Here is a 19,521-nt window from a genome sequence, read left to right as displayed (position 1 = left end):
AGGCCGTGGCTCAGAGGGCCTGTTGAATAACACGCTATCATACTAACAAGCGCATGCGTGTGCTGTTGTCACAATGTGTCTGATTAAGTCTGCAATGTGTTTTTCCTCTGTTGGCGTTGTTGTCCACTTACATCATGAACTTGTCTTTTCTTTTTGTCCGTCTCCTTCTACAGAGTCAGGCAGAAGCCCATTACAAAGGAAACCGGCATGCCAGGAGGGTGAAAGGCATTGAGACCTCCAAGACTCGCCCTCAGGACGGGGACAAGCCTCATTCTGCGCCCAACACCTCCTCCCCGTCTCCGGCCGATGCCCCCGGCACTGCTCTGGACAGCGGGCCGAACCAAGCGGGTGAGACGGCGGAAAATGATACTAGAAAGAGGAAAAAAAAGGGCTTATATGAGATTTGAGATAATGATTTCCATCCAAGCGAGATGTTAGGAGGCTTATTGTTTTGTTAAAATAGGAACAAACAGTCATTTTGCAGCAGCATCTGTATTTCACATATTCATCAAAGTTTACTCATTTATAATGATAGTCAGTGTATTTTAAATCAGAATTATAAGAGCGGTACTGCAGTCAGACACATGAAGACATGAACTAGAAAGCAGTTGCTCAGTTTAGTGCAAATATAGTTCATGCTTAATTAATGAAAACAGCCTCTGATTAGATACCTGAAGGGAAACAGGTTTACAGGGAGATCAAACTATATAATATGGCTTTATTAGTTCACATCACAGGCTTTTTGTTTTCATTCCGCACAAAGGTGATGCCTCTGATGGTTCTCGTCTGACTGACTGCTGAGTAGCACAGAGAGGAGTAGACTAAAAACAGCTTCATGAGTGACAGGTGTATAGAGAAATCATTACAGTAACACACGAAAGACCCTGTATTTAGTCGAGTCCGACCACAACAATGATTTGCTCAGCTGGCCGATGTTAAACTGGTTGGGTGCCTTTCTGTGAGCGGTGAGGGTTGGCATACGGTCACATGGCAGTTTCCCGGCATTCGCACCATTTGCCAGAGAGTGAAAATAGACCCTATTGCCTGAGCTCGGGGTGCTGGTAATCAGTGCTAAGACTTATTGAGGAAAATAAAGATGACACCACTGAGGAAGAGCTCGTCCACAATCAAAGCCGGCATCGGAAAGGACACAGACAGCAGCTGATCTGGCTTTAATGAGGAGTCGTTTATTTTTGGAAGACTTTATGCCGTCGGTAAGGACGGAGGGCATGGCAGAGGAGCTGCGAGCTCTTTCTTTAGCAGCACCTTTTTAGCCCCGACTCTCCTGTCTCAAGTTCTGTCTCCCCGACTTCCTCATCTTCCTATTTGAAGCCACAATCCAGAGACTGGGTCACCTGTGTGTTTGCCCTTCTCCTTTCTCCACCCTGTTTTTTTCCATTCCCTCAGTGTACTCTGTCCTTGGATCAAACACAGAGCACTGAATAGTCCGGCCATGTTTTGATGACATTTACAAAGGTGTCTGTAGCTGTTTACAAGACATTTCCACCTCATGGACCGAGAGGCAAAAAGCAAATACGAAGAATGCAGAGACAAAACCAAGGTCAACTTAAGTTTGCAAGAAAACAACACACCAGAAGAAGAGGGCCAGCGCCAGGCCTGTCACCATTAGTAAGAATCCCCGGGGCGAGCTCCAATAGTCTTAAGAGCCAAAACAAGCCTGCCATGACCGAAATCTGAAAGTAGCAACATGAGAAAGAATGCCTTTTTCCATCCCGGCCTCTTTCTCGTGACCCTGGAAGCTCGTCCTTTCCTGCCCTGCCTGCGTGTCCGCTTGCTTGAGAGTGTGCACTGTTTGTGTGGATGCATGTCCTCTAGGGGACCCTGTCCCTCTACTATATAGGAGGGGGACGGATCAAAGGCGGCTGCGTGTAGCCTCTACTGGAAGCAGCACCTGGAGGACGGACACAGTGGTTTGGCCTGTGGACACTAACATGGGTCACTACGGGGCAGATGCTTAGATGCAACAGAATGCATAATGCATCCGAACACGTGTACTGTACCATGTACTGGTAATGAGAAGGTGGGGGCAGTGAGGGGCTGACCAATGCAAGCGCACCAATGGAAGGACAAGGGGAAGATTTCCCACGGTGCAAATCTCCCACACAGCAGAAAAACATTTGTACTTGATGCTGAAACGCTGGTTTCTTTATCGATACTAGAAAACATAACTTAGTTCAGGCGAGCTCTGGTATGACGGCCTTATAGAGCGCCGCTTCTTATTAGCATTTCAAACGCACTCAGCAGAGATGGCTTTAATCAGAGACCTGGCTGCAGGCTGAAGCAGTGCAAGGTCCTTTATGGCAGTGCTGTTAGCATATGGCTATCAGAACAGGTCACGAGTCTTATACCCTTCAAAGCGTTTGCGTTCAAAACTGCCCCCAGAGGAGGCCTGTGGCTTTGCGGGATTAGACTTGGTGAGCTAACGGTTTGGCTGAGCGATGGGGAGACAGCTGTTTGCTCCGTCCCTCATTCCCATCCTCTTTACCGCTGTGCTGTCCGACACTCCCAATCCGATGAAGAGTTAAAAATCACACTGCTATTACGCCACTCTGGAGGCCACACCGACGCTCGCACACACACAACCGAGGTGAATCAGATGGATGACTTTCATGTGGGGGCTTCGGTTGCATGCCTGTGAGCTGACTGTTGTGTCGGGTTACACAGAGCTGATCTGCGTTTCATGCTCTTTATTCTTTTTTGTTGTTAGTTTGCGGGATCTCAAGGGATTCACCAGTTAAAGCTTTTTCTCTTTGGAGTGCTATTTGTTTAAATCAACCTAAAATAGTGAACATAAGCATCTAAAACACAGTTGCATGTTTAGATGTGTGTGTGTGTGTGTGAGAGTGGCAGCGACTCAGAGTTCGGATGGAGGCCAGACTGGGAAAAAGACACCCAACTGCATTATGAATGAGGCTCGGCTGTTGTCGGGCCAGCATTGAGTTTCTTGGTGCATTAATCATTGAGAATTGTCAGACAGAAACATTCCAGCCTACAAACGATGTTGCCAAGACGGAACCAAGTTAATGTTAAACCTCCTGGTGAAAATAGCTTGACCAGTATCTCCCGAGCCTCTGAGTTTGCCTTGGTTTTAAATGTCAACACTTTCCTTTAACATTTGAAACAAAGTGTTTATATTACTGGCCCACATCCAGAGACCCGGTTGAGCACGGCAGTAAATGTTTTGTTCTGCCTTCAACTTTACATTTGAGATCATAAAAAAATGCTTATTCATTGCCGGGTTTGCGACTAAATGTGACCACTTACATTCTTTGTAACAATAAGGAACATTTGCTTACATGGGTCCTCCTTATTATGGCGCTTTCCACACCAATTCCACCATCACATTTTTTATTTACATTGACTCTTGCAGTAAACAAAGGAAGTTGTTTTGTCTGAATTGGACTTAGTCTGCACTGAATCCCACGGCTTCATCAACAAAACCTCTCCCCATGGATTGCAATCTATACATAGCCTTCATTTCCTGAGGTGGATTAAGGCAAAGCAGACACCCGACTGTGGAGTAAAGCATCTGGACATAGTTATCTCTCTCTGCTGACCTCTCCCAGTGAAAAATGCCTTCTTCTGTTTGGCTATGAAGGAGGAAGGTCAGTAACCACCTTATCAATGTTTAGTTGGGCTGCAAGAATATAGTTTCTGCAGTTTCAGCTAAAAAAAACAAATACATCGGTTATTTCTCAGCACCTTGGATGGAATAGAAAATCTCAAATTAATGCTTTTAATCAGTCAGGAAACATAACCAAAAAATATTTTGCTGTTGAGTGAGATTTGTAATTTGGGGTTGCTGAGTTATTATGGACAAGAAGGTCCTGAGGAGGATGAACTCAAGCTGAACTTGTGCTAAAGGGGGGTGAGTGTAGAAGACGCTGGGTGTGGTATGAGGTGAAACAGTGACTGGATGTGACGGTTTGGAAAGGTCGACCTCCATCCATCCAGGATCACAAAATGCCTTATTACTGTTTGGCCAACCGTCTCCATCCCTCCCCACGTCATATTAACTCAGACCACATGTCATGGCCGCTGGGGATTCTGGGTTGGTTTCTTTTGCATAGCAATGAAGTCCCGTGTTCACGTATGTGCCTGTGTGTGGCAAAAATGAATGAACTACTGAGAGAACCATCAGCTCCTCTTGTCATTTTGCCTTCTGCACTTAAATGCGAGCTCCGCAATTAACGCCGGCGTGTGGCAAAGTAAACACATGATGAGTGACCAAACCCTCCAAAGATCGCTTGACCTCCAACTGCACCCGGTTCATGGACTCCCTCATGTTCTCTTTTTTTCCTTCGTAAGAAAACATGTGTTTGAAGCTCTGTGTTCAGGGTAGCGGCTCTGCCGCTGGAAACTTCCAATATGTAAAAAGGGGAAGTTTTGATCTTGGATATCAGTGAAATGGAAAGCAATCACAATGGGATTCATCACAGATGATGCAATGGAGTAGCCAGAGCAACTAAACATCACACACATGGACACAAAATATGTATGTCACAACCCTTATGGATTCTGCCATGTTAGAAAATGACAAAGCACATGGGAATCATCAGTCATTATTTAGTTTTCTTCCCAGAAATACTCAACGTTATCCCTTAATCCAGGGGAGTTTCCACGGCCTGCGCTGGGCGCTACAGCTAGTCGCCTCTAATCGGGGGAGTTCTCAACACGCCACCCAAATTTAGGGGTTTCTTTTTTCAGTCAACACCCATCGCTTAAAGAATAAGAAAGGGGCTGCTTATGGGAGGGGCTGACCAGAAACATGTGTCTGGCAATGTAGAAATGAGAGTGTTCTATTATTTAAAAGGGGGAAGGAAGAGTAGGTGTCAAGCTTGCAAACACGTGCAATAATAAGAAATTAAAACTACAGAGAGCGAGCGGGAGGAGAGATGACAGAGAAAGTGCTATTTGGCTACAAACTTTGCCAAAAACAACAGGTGTTTTGGAAAGAGTCAAAAAGCGCGTACGTTGTGGTACCCGTTTCCTTTTTCTCACTTTGGAAATATTTTAATAAGACGAGACCACATCAGTGAAAGACTCGCTTGTGCCTTGACACATATGAGACGTTTTTTTCTCCTCTGATCTACTTTATATGTGCCTTTAATTAAAAGGATCTTTTTTTGAACCATTATGCCCTATATACATTACAGGAAATTAAAATAACTGCTCCGTCTCATCTGAGCAGCAGACTGTGGCTTCCGATTTCAGCTGTGTGGAAGTGCTGTGGTTTAACTTAACAGAAATGGGCTCTTTGCTTCATTGCTGAGTTCATAGACAATGAAGTCAATAGTTAAGCACTTGTTTTGAATTATGTGCTCTGTGGAACACAAAATCCGTTCTGTTATTTGCCTTTGCACTGCATTTGACACGTGTTCTGTTTCTTCCTCTGTCTGTGTCTCTCTGTTGTTTTGCAGACGAAACACAACCCCTGTCGCAATTAAACGTGGCCCTGCTGGCCCCGGGGCCCCTCCCCGCTCTCACCACCCCACCCACCCCGCCCGTGGACTCCCCCATGCCCTTGGCGTGCCCGCTCCTGCCCGGCCCCATGCCCCTCCTGAACCCCGCCGTTTCATCCTCCCCAGGCTGCGGCCCTGGCAGTGCCCCCTCAGAGCAGCCGGGGTCTGGACCCCCTGTTCCAGGAGCCGGCGGCATCGCTGCTTCCAGCGCGTCCAACCCGGAGACAGAGGAGGACAAGGCCAAGAAGCTGCTGTACTGTTCACTGTGCAAGGTGGCGGTTAACTCCTTGTCACAGCTGGAGGCCCACAACAAAGGTGGGTTCGTCCGATTGCACGTTGCAGAAAGTCACTGGCAATGAAAATGTGTGGAATTAACAAGGTATTTTACAACGAAAGATCACTGTGGCAACTTGAATATATTAAATTAATTAATATTTGTTAATTTGATACATTATTGGACTCACAGACAACACCAAACTGATCAATGTAGGAGAAGAAACTCGTTAAAATAACGCATGAGAGAGTGCCTCACTCGGTCATGATTAGTCTTTTATATAAAAACTATTCTCCATAGTCTGAAGAGTTCTCTTGACAAAGGAAGGAGAAAACAAGAAAAAAAATCAGTTTTGTTGCTTAGCTCCGCACAATCCCAGCTTCAACATTCAGTCAGACAACTTTCACACCCAACAGGCCCCTGAGGGCCTCGCCGCCTGCTTTTATCAATTATGAGCCGGTGTTCCTGTAAGCACAGTTTGTGTCCGCTGACCTCCACTGTTCAACACGGATACACTCTCCTAAAACATGAGAGAAACTACTGTCTGTAACCGTGTGCGCTTTGCTTTGAGTTATGTTCTGGTGCAGCCAGCTCAGACAGACAAGAACGCAGCCAACAAATACCTCCTAAGCTTGGGTGAAAATTACACAAATCAACCTTTTATGGTTGAATAAACTAATGCTTTTGTGCTTTATCACTGATTAGTATCAGTCTAACAGCGCAACAATACGTGTGTGTTACTGTACATTGGTCTTCCAGCATGTTACATATGTAAGTATAACCAGACACCAGTCTAACGTCACCCGGGGGCCACAGCTCCCAAATGTAATGCCTGAATGCCAAATTGAGTAGAAACAAAGTAAGCAATCTGGAAACGATCACCCTCACTGATTCTGAAAATGAAAACTATGCATGTTAGCGGGGTTCAATTATCAAAGCATATGTCATGCAGACTTGGGCAGCATGCGTGGCCTTTTGTGTGATAATGAACAGCAGAAATCACAAAAAAAAAGCCATTGCCTGTTCAAATGCGCCTTGTATGCTCGGCGTTCTACACAATGAGTCAACCACACGAAGACAAACTCCACGGGCCATCTAGTTTCAGACTAAAATAGAACAAAGGCACAAACAGAGAGCTTAAGAGCACATTTCCTGGCCGAGAGCGAAATCTGTCATTCCAGCCTCCCGCTCCCCCCAGCGGAGCCCCCCAGTCTCCACGTCTGACCATTTCCCTCTCTTGTGTAACGTTAACTCTGTTCAGAGGGAGAGTGACTCAAAGACGGTGGGGGGCTTTGCTGCGTCATCGGGGTCGATCGGGGGGCATAGCTAATTATTTTTAGCCAAAAGCAAAATGTGTGATTGTTTTTTTCTAATTAAGAAAACACTGCATAAAGACATTCCTCATGTTATGAAACAACAACGTATGAAACATGCATTAGTTTGGAATCTCTTGTAATTTCCTTTTTACGGGCAATTGGACCTCTTTTATTGAAGATCTGACTAAATGTATTTTTTTAATTGCTGAAATAAAAAACAGAAGGTTAGAATCCTGTCTGGACTAATAGCAGGCATTGGGTGGATTCTGACGTTACAATGTCTCAGGTCACATGTAACTGTAGTACTTGGTATTGCCAGGAGACAGTATCTAGTGAATAGAAATGTCTATTTCATCATGGGACCAGGGCGGTAAATGTCTGACATCAAATCTAACCTCAGACTAGACAGACGCGCTTCTCTTAATAACTTTCCATATTTAAACATTTACAGTCTAAATGACAGAGGGTTCAGTAGTCCAGAGCCTTTATTGATGTTGGCACAAGTGGTAATACACTTCAGTACAGTGCAAACCGCTCGCCTGATCAAACATGATCCACCGTTTTACTGGAATATAAACATTGGAGAAGTTTTATCTTCCCACTGCACAGCTGTTTGTGTGCAGCCCTCTAGTGGTAGACACATACCACTACAACCTCACACAGCGATATGATGCATGTGGTCAATTATTGGAGAATTAAGCCAGTGTTACAAATCTTTTCTTCTATAATGCCCTTCTATTTGTCACTGTCATTGTTCCTCGATCACTTTGATTAGTTACAGAAAAAAGGCTGTCGGGATTAATTCGATATTAGAAGGGTAGCAGAGGCATGGCTCATTTGGCATAAATGATGATGCATCTCCACTGTATTATTTAATTATATTGTATTAGCTTCTAATTATGTAATTTCATCTCGGGCCTGTGCCGTTCCTGACCTTTTTGTTTTCCCCCCCGTGTGTCGGTCTGCAGGTACCAAACACAAAACTATCCTGGAAGCGCGGAGCGGGCTGGGCCCCATCAAGGCGTATCCTCGCCTGGGCCCCAAGCCCATCGGAGAGCAGGGAGGGGGGCCGGTGGACCCCAACACTCAGGAACGAACCTTCCACTGTGAGATCTGCAATGTACGGGTCAACTCTGAACTGCAACTCAAACAGGTAACAGCAAGAAATTATACTTTGTACCTTGTCACAATGTAAAACCCAGGGTCAAAATAATAGGCTGTTAGATATGGCATATTATTTCGTTGGGAAAATTACAATAAGTCTTGTTCCTGTCTTTTAGCACATATCAAGTCGAAGGCACCGGGACGGCATGGCGGGCAAACCCAACCCCCTACTCAGCCGACACAAGAAGAACCGGGGAGCTGATCTTACGGTAAGTCTCCCTGTTGAATACGGACTCAATTGAACGGACTGAATTGAATCGGGATTGCATTAGGATGTATGATACATCTGGACTATGTTTTCCCACCACGTGTTCTTTCATCTGGAAACCAATCATTTCATGTATCTCTCTCTCTCTTTCTTTCATTCTCTTGTCTTTTGACCCCCCTTCGGTTTGCAGTCTTCACTGAGCTTCTCCAAGGATCTTACCAAAGCGCTGGGTGCAAGGCTCCTGCACAACCCCTTGGCCGTCGCCGCAGCGATGGCCGCTGCAGCTTCCTCAAATCAGATGGCTCTCCGTGCGGCGGCGGCGGCGGCAGCTCCTGGACACCACCCGCACCTACCGCACCTACCCCACCACCCGCACCATCACCTATTGCAAGGCCCTCATCTCAGCCACGCCATTCTGAGACCCGCCCCCGGGCCCATGCGCACCACCCACGGGCCAATCCTTTTCTCCCCTTACTGACACATCACCCTCTGACCTCGGCCGGTCAGGAGCAGTCACTCTAAAAGCACACTGTGAAGATACAAACATGATCAACTACGAGGAATTGTTAAAGGGGTGTAAAATCCAACCATTTAAATACTGAACTGAAAGAAATGCAAGGGAAAGGAGCACCAGAAAGTAGTAGACATCTTTCCTCCCTTTACCTGACCCTCCATTTCAAAGACTTCGTAATCATCCACATATGGAAGGAGCCGAGGCTTCATTATGCATTGAACTTCCCTGTACACCCCCCCACCCCCCCACACACACACACACACACACATGCACATCTTCCTAGGAACATTAAACCACAATTAGTGTTGGATAATTAGGCCAGGTTTGTTTTCTCCCGTCATCACGGCTCAACTGGTTCCACTCATTCTATGCACCTCAAAAACAAAGACAGTGATGTAACATCAGCAGGGCAGCTGCTTCCATCGGCCTTCGCTGGCCGCGTACAATGCCACCCTCAGCGGCGGAGGACAGCAACGCTTCAGTTTGTGACACTAGGTCCTCGCTAGATACGACATGACTTGTGCTGACAGGAGCGGGGGGGGGGGGGGTTGGTAACAGCCTCTGAAGAGAGCAGAAAAGTGACTGTGGGGGGAAATGCACTCTGCTGTCATTTCCTGAGTCGGTGAGGTGGGAGGAGGGTCGGAACGGGGGCAGCGGTTGAATTCACCCCAGGCGGCGCGCAGACACACACTGGTCCAAACAAATCTGTGTTTTAATATAGATTGCACCGCAGGGCACATCTGCCAACCTCTGTATCAATCAGAGGTCGGCCTCACTGAAGGCGAGAGAACACGCGAGAAAGAGCAGAAGCTGCACGTACTGTACGGCGCCACATGATCCCTGACTTTAGCTCAGGTTCCGTTAGACGGCAATAATCAGTTATTTTATTTACAGTAATCAGAAGTACTGGAGCCTTTAGTTCATGGGCATTGGGTCAGACATTTGTTCACATTAAGCCATCAAAAAGAAATTGATGGACATCTTAACAACTCACTGGTCTTTGTTTGCAAGCGTATTCACTGTGTGGGTGGGGAGGAAGGAATTAGGTGTGACCCTGTGTTTGTGTTGTTTCTGCTCGCGTTCTCTGGATAAGATCAGGATGGATCAGGCCTCTGCGTCATTGGGTTGAACTCCTCCGTTGCTGTCCCTAACCTCCTCCTCCTCACGTCCCCCATCTGCGGAGGTTCATGTGAGTCTATAGCAGAGGGCAAATAAACACTGGCAGACATAATGCTCATGGAGAACTAATTAAAGACAGGATGGTGAAAGCCAAATGCATTCTCGGGAGAAACGATCTTGAGCTGGAGTGACAACTGAGGCGGAAGCCCAGCGAGGCGCTGAGAGGTCCAGCTCAAGGCCTTGATCAATAGTTTCCATCTTACACCTGAAAGCCATTAAATGTACCATGACTTGTTTTCTTTTACAAAGACTGGTGAGCACTTTGTTTCTTCGTTTGGTTTGGACTTTTGGTTTGCATTTAGAACTAAGGAAGAGCAAAATAGGAGACACAATAGTGATATCTTTGTAGGCAGTAAATATGAACTGCTTTCATGGAGAAGTAGGACTTATTAAATGATGTTGAAACACTAGCTAAGCAGCTGCGGACTCATCGCCACAGCTTGAAAACTTCCCCCCTTTTCTGAACCAGATGTACACTGTGCCCTTTCATTGAGAAGCAATGAACTCTAATGTCTTACCTTTGTCTGCACATTGCAATGCAGTTTTATGAGTGACTTGTCGTCATTGTGACACGTTGTCTGGAGTCCTGCGTAAACTGGGAGCACGCCAGCTGACCGACTTTTCCGTTCTCGAGAAGACCACAAGCCCTTGAAGAAATTTACAGAGACAGAGATGTTGGTGGGTTTAGGGACCGCCCTTCATATTAAAGGGCCTTTTTACTTTGGTAACCTCTGCTTGGGGAACAGGGTACAACGGCAGGTAACAAGGGATAAAAGCTACAGCTGTTCAACGGGCATTTTTATTTCGACTCCCATATATTTGTTTTCTTTGTGTGTCTGTGTGCGTGAGAAATGTGTTTAAGTGAAAAATCCCGAGGAACAATATTAATGCCATTACTTACAGAAGAAGCTGGCTAGGCGTCAGCTCCCACCGTCGTGCTCTTTTTGTTGATGAACGAAAACCTCCTTTGCGGAGTTCATTTTGTAAGTGAGATACTATTCCAGGACCCTTCCTCTCCTTCCCGTCGGTGTGTGTTCCATGTATTCTAGTGTGTGTGTGTGTGTGTGTGTGTTGGGACCTGCTCGCTCCCTAATTCCCACCACTCACAGACGGAACCAACCCGGAGCTAAAAAAAGTGGCCTAACAAAATAATGGAGACAGAAAACTGCACGTTTGATTGCGGATAATATTGATCAGTCATTCTGGATTCTGGATCAATGACCCAATCAAAGCAGTGTGGTGATCTTGTCCTTGGCAGGTCGGTCATGTAGCAGCCCAGCAGCTGTGATCATAACAGTGGTAATTCCCACTTATTCATCGTCATGATTCACACATGGGAAGTAAATGTTAGATGCCCATTTTCTGGGCAGGTATTTCATGTTAGCTGTGTTTAGGCTAATAGCCTTATTCTGCCTCTCAGAGCAGAGCGAGAGGGACTATGGTGTAATTTTGTCTTGCCAATAAAGTTATTTTTGAATTTCAATGTCAGAGGGGGACAAAGAGTTTGTATGGCAAACCATAGCAATACCTGACTCATTCTGGCTACTGTTTATTGCAATAAGAAAATGAAACAATAAATGTATGTGAGTAAATCATTATCAATGTAATTTAAATGAAAAAAACTTTATGGTAAATGGTATTGGTATCAAGAGAAACCATGGTGGGGGAAAAAAAAGTACATGTCAATAAATCATGAAACAAATGTCTCCTTAGTTGTTATGAACCAGTCATTGTGTGGTCCACCTTCTATCAATGGTCATAATAATATATGTAATGCATCGTCATCACAGTCCTAGTTAACAGCACGTCACATGTTTCATGATCAAATTAAAATAAAAAGATTTTACAACATAAAACAACAAATTATATCATTTGCAAAGCCTTGCATTCAGTCTGTTGACAGGGAATAAATTATACTGTTTTTGGAATACAGTGTAATACTGTAATTACAGAGAACCCTATAACAAATGTAAAAGAAAATATGTAGAATGTGTCATTTAAACAACAAATAATTCAGCATCACATAAATGCACCAAAAGGCACTCGCAGCTGCACGAGTAGAATAAAAGGCTGAAAGTCGTAGGCGACACAGAATTTGATAATGGCAGAACGTTTTTTCAAAAAAGCTTGATACTGAGTATTTAGTATCAATGGGAAAAAGTTTTTGAACAAAAGATTTTTGGATACCCATACATGCAACATAATCCTAATGCTTCTGGCAGAAACATCCATTTAAACACCAATATGAAGTCTGCTGCAATCAGCCTTGGTGTTTGTGAGCAGCCAGCTGGAGCAGCTGACTGCTGCATTGTACCGTCGGATGAAGAGCAGCATTGTACTGTCTGGAGAGCGTGGCTAATTTCCCAATGGTTTTCATGTTGTTTCCCCAGGGTTTTTTTTTTTTTTAGCGAAGCATTTCCACAGCTTGCCGAGGGTCCTCTGCATCCTGTATCATTGCAGAACTCGGCCACTAGATGGTCCTGCTGTCGTAACTAGGAAGTAGAGCCACTTGAAACAATGCAGAATTGCTCATTCAGCAAAGAATAAGCAGTAAATGGATTCAATCATCAAAACAATGTACATTTACAGTAATTTAGCTCATAAAGGTGCAGTAGGCCAAATGATATGAACTCCATGCAGAAGCACCAATTGTTCTGAATATATATAATATACATTAAAATCCATTATGTATTGAAAGCTGCCCTGAAACCGAACAATGCATTGTGTGTTAGAGAAAAGGCCATAAAAACTGGACAAAGGGCATCTGGGCTACACTTTCTCCCCCACTGGTCAGACATTTTAAAACAACCTGATCTGTGGGAAATCTGAAAACTCATATGCACTTTTTACTTAGTAATCGTTTTTGTTTTCCCATTTCCAGGACATTTGATAATCATATGATACATATGTTTAACCATGGCTGGATAGATAACTATCACACGTGTTCTTATACAATCATAGTATTGTACAAGGTTATATGCGTAATTCTTTTATCTTTTAGTTTATACCATTGGACTGAATTAGTTTGCTTCAGATCATGATGAAAAGATGACAGCACATCTTTGTCATCAATCACGACTCCCTGAAAGCAAACGCATAATGGCATGGACCCAGTTTTGTACTAAAAGCCGGCTCTTGTCTGGTCGGTTCCGAGCATTGAGATGCGGCAATAACAGCGTGAGATGGTGAAATGGAATCTGAAGGGGTAGAGATACGTACCAGCACTTTTCTTTAAATGGATGTCTGAACCCGAGAGAAGAGGGCATGTTCTAGTGTCCCTTTCCATCTCCCCCACTGGCTCTTTAGACTCGCTTTACCCTTTGTGCATCACTCATCCAAAGAGATGAGACTTGCTTTGAAAGCAAGAATGTATTTTTCTGCTCAGTAAAGCGTTCTAAATATTTTATATGCAATGATATATTAATGTTATCAAAATTGATTGAGACCAACAATAAAAAAAACCTTATCTGCAATAAGAAGAGTTGTGTGCAGGATATTGGTCTATAATCTGAATTCAGAACATCACAGGTGTTCATTTTTTTGTGATGGTTTTACTTCTATGTCTCTAAACATTTACAAAAGCGCTCAACTGGAATAGACCGAACAAACCTGAGAGAGGATTGGAGGCAGAGACTGCTTCATTTTAAAGGGGTCACCAACCCAAAATGTATATACGTATATATATATATATATATAAAAAGAGGAAAGTTGTACTTACTGCATAAATTAAAAAAAAAATCCAAAAGCTTTTATGACTAATGGGGAAAAAAAAGAATAGCAATTACTGTTGATGAGATATGGTATGAGCAAATAGATGTCACCGAGTGAAAGTTTGTACAAAAACTGTGTTGCATTTCAATGATGCAGCGGCAGAGAAGACGCAGCGGCGCAAAAGGGCCTCTAGATTAATTTACTCGTCGTGCTGAGAACTGCAGCGCTTCCTCTTCTCGTTGGGGCTTATAGGATGTGGTCATGAATATCTGGGCAGCTGCATGGGGTGTTGCACCTGTGTATAATCTCCAAAATCACACAACGGTGTATGCTGACGTCTCAGAAGAAAACAGCTGCTTGTTATTAGCACCTCAGACTTAACCTCCCACTGTCAGTCTTTCCAACATCTGTAGAATTTACCATCAATTCTGATGTTTCTCTATACTTTTACTATTACGGATTAATGGCAGCATGCGGTCTTGACACAAATACAGCAATGCTGCCTTGATAGTTCAATCTAATATAGAGGGATGAGTCCTCCAACTAATGTCTTGTCCTCTTCAGGGAAATAAAGTCAATCCAGGCAATAAGCCAACTCGCACTCAAGGGTCACATGAAATAACCGCGTAACCTTGGCTAATCTCTAAATTCATGGGGGCAAACGTCTGACAACATGCTTTTAGCTGGACAGCAGTAAAATCGGACAATGCTATGCGCTTCATTAAAGGCTCCAAATTGGCAGTTTCCCCAGAAGGTTGATCTCACAAGGCATTTCAGATGGTTCGGCCTGCTAGGTGGCTCAGTTGTGTTGCCATGGCAGCAGTCCAAGACAATGGGCTCGATTGTGAGCGAAGGAGGGTGTGCAGTCCGTCATGCAGTGGTAGGCGGTCAAGGAAAACTGCCCTTCTGCACCGATGAGGCGAAGGCCACGGCTGCACTGAATCTGATCAGTGAACGGATAAACACCAAGAAGCTCCAATGAAGCAAACATGTACACGTTGTGTTCGTACCATTTGGTGTCCTTGAGCTAGAACATCACTTAAAAAAATAAATAAATGTATGGCCTTTGTTTGTTTCAACATACTTCATGTTAAGAGTGGAAGTTGTCCTGAAATTTTATTTATGAATACGGTCTGGTTGATAGAAAAACGGTTACCTGAATGTGGTTCATGAGACTGTTAAAAGTTAACTAGCATATTAGAACGAACGCCAGAGAGTGGCATTTACAAACTGGCACTCATGATTATACGTATTCAAAATGACTGAAGTTTCAAACAGGCCATATCAGACGCTTGAATTCCAGGTGCAGCAGTCAAAATACCGCAACATGGGGAGAACGGTTTATGACACTGACGACCAATTTTTCCAAACGCATCAACAAAGGGGACGAGCATCCAGAAACTGGCATTTTTTTTTAACACGGTTAACATGTAATTTTTAAATCTTCGTCCAATTTAGTTTTATCATTACCCAGACAACCACAGCTATCAAGATTTAAAGTCAATTCTAAAAGTAACAAAGAACATTTTAGCCTAGTTTTAGTTATGCCAATGGAGAGGTTTTTCTACGAAGGACACACAAGAAAGGCGATCAGATGTAAACATCTGCAAACTTTTGCTTCAGGTGGTGGTCCTATGATTTATAAATTTGAAAGCTACCACAAATTAGTGGTAATAGGCTACTGTTGTGTTCAAAAATGAAGAAACGCCGGACGGACAGAGGTCATCGCTGATCAAAAGGTTCAAATCAAATGTATTTAATAAAAGAGATGGCGTTGCGGTAAAAAGAACATCTCAGCTGAGGAGCCGCTGGTCTCAGCGCCCAACAGGCCCCAGGTCAGTCCTTTGACCATCCCTAGTGCCCGTCTGTCGCCTCCACCAGTGAACTCGAGAACAATGGTTCCTACAGGTATTTATAACAATGCTTAAAGGTGTGAAAGTCAGTGTCCACACCTCTGGGAGTGGTCTTCTGGTGAGTTCAGTGTAACTCGGATTTCGAATGATCCTTAGTCAATATCAGTGGTTGTGCAAGTATTAAATGCATGCATTCCAGTTGATTACATTACATCAAATACAATCATAACTGCATCAATATTATTCTATTACAGTTGCAGATTTACAGTGGTTTTACAATATTGTCATTACTTTATGGATTACACAGTTTCAGAATCATGGCTGTATTCTGGTGTACACTATATGCATTTTTATTAATTTTATGAACCGGATCGTCAATTTGTTTCTAATATCCTACACTACCTAAATGCATTTTCCTTACAAGACAAACAGAAAAAAAAATACCCTGACTCAATGGTGAGCACTGGTGCTTAACATTTACACATTGGCAGTATCATGAAGCCAAAAGAGGATATCCAACAAAAACACTTATTCATAGAACAAATTTTTTTTATTAAACTCACGCAAAATGAACAAACGCTTAGTCAGCGTTGATGGCAATGCAGGGAAGACGGGTCAACGCACTACACAGGTGAGTGAGGCAGCTTGTTGCAGCAGTAAAGGAGGGAGAAAAGGCAGAAACGGGTTTCTTGGCATACGGGTCCAGGTGGATTTAATCAGCTGACGGACTTGGCTGCTGAGGTTCTCCAGGACAGCGTCCAAGGCAGAACAGTTCACACATCTGATTTAGCTATTAATGCATCCTTATTACACTGTTCACTTGTGGTGGGGGGATTACTAAAATTAGTTAGCTTGGTTTTCTCTCTTGTGAACAAGACATTTTGTCTTTCTCAAACAGCGCATGCTTAAAGACTGATGATACTGTATTGTAAGTAACTTCATTTGAACTTTGGTGAACTATTTGGTGGTGTGGTGGTGTTGGTGATGGTGGTGGTGTGGTGGTGTGGTGATGGTGCGGTGGTGATGGTAGTGTGGTGGTGTGGTGGTGGTGCGGTGGTGATGGTGGTGTGGTGGTGGTGTGGTGGTGGTGCGGTGGTGATGGTAGTGTGGTGGTGGTGTGGTGGTGGTGCGGTGGTGATGGTGGTGTGGTGGTGGTGTGGTGGTGGTGCGGTGGTGGTGGTGCGGTGGTGGTGTGCTGGTGCGGTGGTGGTGCGGTGGTAGTGTGGTGGTGGTGTGGTGGTGCGGTGGTGGTGCGGTGGTGGTGCAGTGGTGTGGTGGTGGTGCAGTGGTGATGGTGGTGTGGTGGTGCGGTGGTGGTGTGGTGGTGTGGCGGTGGTGGTGTGGTGGTGGTGCGTTGGTGGTGGTGTGGTGGTGGTGGTGGTGGTGGTGTGGTGGTGTAGTGGTGCGGTGGCGGTGCGGTGGTGATGGTGGTGTGGTGGTGCGGTGGTGGTGTGGTGGTGTGGCGGTGGTGGTGTGGTGGTGGTGCGTTGGTGGTGGTGTGGTGGTGGTGGTGGTGGTGGTGTGGTGGTGTAGTGGTGCGGTGGCGGTGCGGTGGTGGTGGTGCGGTGGTGGTGTGGTTGGTGGTGAGGTGGTTAGCACTGTCGCCTCACAGCGACTCCACCCAGCGGCCTTTCTGCGTGGAGTCTGTGAATGCAGTGAATGCAAAACCTTGGAGTTCAGTTCAGAAAATGATGGTGACGAAAACGTTGGTGGGGCGAGTGGGAGAAACTACATCGTCAGACACTGGACGTCACGTGAAAGCTCGGCCTCGGGTGCCATTTCAATTAGATGATGAGTTACTGGCGGAAAGAAAAAAATATTGTTGTCGTCAACAGTATCCTGTTGTGGCAGCCGCTCACTAATTATCTTTCTGTCTCGACGCCGGAGTCTCACTTTATGCTCCAAGGCAACATTTGACTTTTACACGCTGTTAAATACACTAACTATAATAATTACGTTAATGAATTGAATTTTACCTGACTGAAGATACGGACCTTTATGAACAAGTGATAAACTGCCAAATGCAATGCGAAAATCAAAAATCATGAATAATTTTCCTAATTTTACTCGTATTATTAGACATATTTCTCCTAGCTAATACAAATTTGACCTAATCTGTTCTTAAACTAATTGAGTGTAAAACAGACTTTAAAAAATTAACAAATACAAAAATCGTCTTGGATAACACGCGGTTTTCTTCTTGTTTCTCTGACTCAAATGTTGCCCGAAAAACAACCACCGACATCAAAAAGGCTGCTATCAGCTATTAGGATTTCTACTGCACGAGTGACTAAGACAGAAAGGAAGCACACATTACTGATGTTTAAAACAGTACAAATTTGAACAGTGCCAACCTTTCTGAGAAATTTAAGCTTTCTTACTGTTATTGCTAATGTTGCCAATATAACTGTGTTTTTTAGACAACGCAATATAATAAACAAATCCATGTTCATTTTCTATCATCAGGACGTGGCAGCATCAGATAAGACCCTCATTATAGAGTTATGTCAGATTGATAATGAATTATACTGCATGTAATTATCAGAGAGTGATGTATAATGAGTTTATAATGTGCTCCCTGTGCTAACAATAGACTATAAGTGTCCTCCTCCTATCTTATCATTTTCTATCATACTTGGCCGTCTCTGACATCAAACAGTTGCGTTTTCTACCGTAAGTGAGGAGGAGTAAAAGGTGTAGGTCAGCTGTCTCCCATGACGACGACAAACCTAAAACACCACCCGTCATTTGGCATCGTCGACTGAGCGATTGTCCTTTCTGTCTGGCGGGACAGACGCGGGTGCCAGCTGTGTTTACCAAGTCACTGTGTGCTATGGACGTAATCACTTTACCAGCCCCGGCCTGCCTGTTATGGATGGCACTTGTCATCTACAGAGGAGAGCCCAGGGCCATCAGTCATCAGTGCGGAGTGGGTTTCATCATGTGTGTGTGCGTGCGTGTGTGTGTGTTTATTGAGGGGCGGGGCTGGTGGCTCCACGGAAGACAACACAGTAAGTGCACAGTAACATACACATCTCTCATCGTTGTCATTGCAATTTGAACGCACAAGTCGGAAATCCTGGCTCACAGCATCACTGGCATCGATGTGACATTTCTGAGGATTTGGGTTCTGTGACAACAGACTTTTTGGGTTACAAAAGCATATTTATTTAACTTCAAATTTGTCGTAATTTCATTGATTTTGAAGCTTTTTATTGTTATGACTCCACATTGCGTTATAGAATAACTGAGATTCTTGTTCTTGGTCTGTGAGCGGTGTAATCTCATTTAAAGGAACGAGGGGGCCATCAGAATGAAACCCTGCTGCTCATCTACTCAATACTGTGTTTGCGTCTGTGGGTCAGAGCATGTCTTTCCCATCTGACTAATAGATTATCATAGACAACCATACCAAAGCGGGTGATGATTCTTTTCTCAAGTGACGTCTCTGACTCGAAATCATTCGTGCCGTTGCTGATATTGAAGACATTGCTCGATGCAGTTATTACGCCTCGTTGTTATGAGCTCCTTTTTATTTAAATCTACCTCGAATAAAGACTTGAAACTATTCTAAAGTCACCTTTGTTAGTGCATTATGAGGTCATGCTGTCGAACGCCGCAGCAGCTTTAACACAAGTGTCGTTATATGACGTGTCAGAGTCGATCAACAGCCGATCCCTCATACGATGAAGGCAATAACTGCTTTTTCCTTGAAGGTAGATCAGGTGAGTGCTCCATGAAAAATGTGTTTCATTGGCTTGCTCTCTTGTGACAAGAGACAAAGAAGAGCACAAGCATGCCAGCAGTCATTCAAAGGCA

At 44.4% G+C, this 19,521-nt stretch overlaps 1 protein-coding gene across 7 annotated transcripts in view; it reads left to right on the top strand.

The window, feature by feature from the left end:
- Positions 1-11,844, top strand: part of znf385a (zinc finger protein 385A) — a 49,039-nt gene extending 37,195 nt beyond the window's left edge. For all 7 annotated transcript variants that reach the window (XM_040192935.2, XM_040192936.2, XM_078092015.1 and 4 more), the window contains 5 exons: positions 174-348; positions 5,442-5,798; positions 8,042-8,226; positions 8,354-8,446; positions 8,636-11,844. In XM_040192935.2, coding sequence (XP_040048869.2) covers positions 174-348; positions 5,442-5,798; positions 8,042-8,226; positions 8,354-8,446; positions 8,636-8,923 — 1,098 coding nt within the window. In that variant the 3' untranslated portion in view covers positions 8,924-11,844. The remainder of the gene's footprint in view (positions 1-173; positions 349-5,441; positions 5,799-8,041; positions 8,227-8,353; positions 8,447-8,635) is intronic.
- The last annotated feature ends 7,677 nt before the right edge of the window (positions 11,845-19,521 follow it).

This window comes from Gasterosteus aculeatus, chromosome 2 (genome assembly GCF_964276395.1).
Source record: "Gasterosteus aculeatus chromosome 2, fGasAcu3.hap1.1, whole genome shotgun sequence".
NCBI classification, from domain to species: domain Eukaryota; kingdom Metazoa; phylum Chordata; class Actinopteri; order Perciformes; family Gasterosteidae; genus Gasterosteus; species Gasterosteus aculeatus.
Note: the sequence above shows the minus strand (reverse complement) of the source record. Positions and strands in the feature narration are given on the sequence as shown.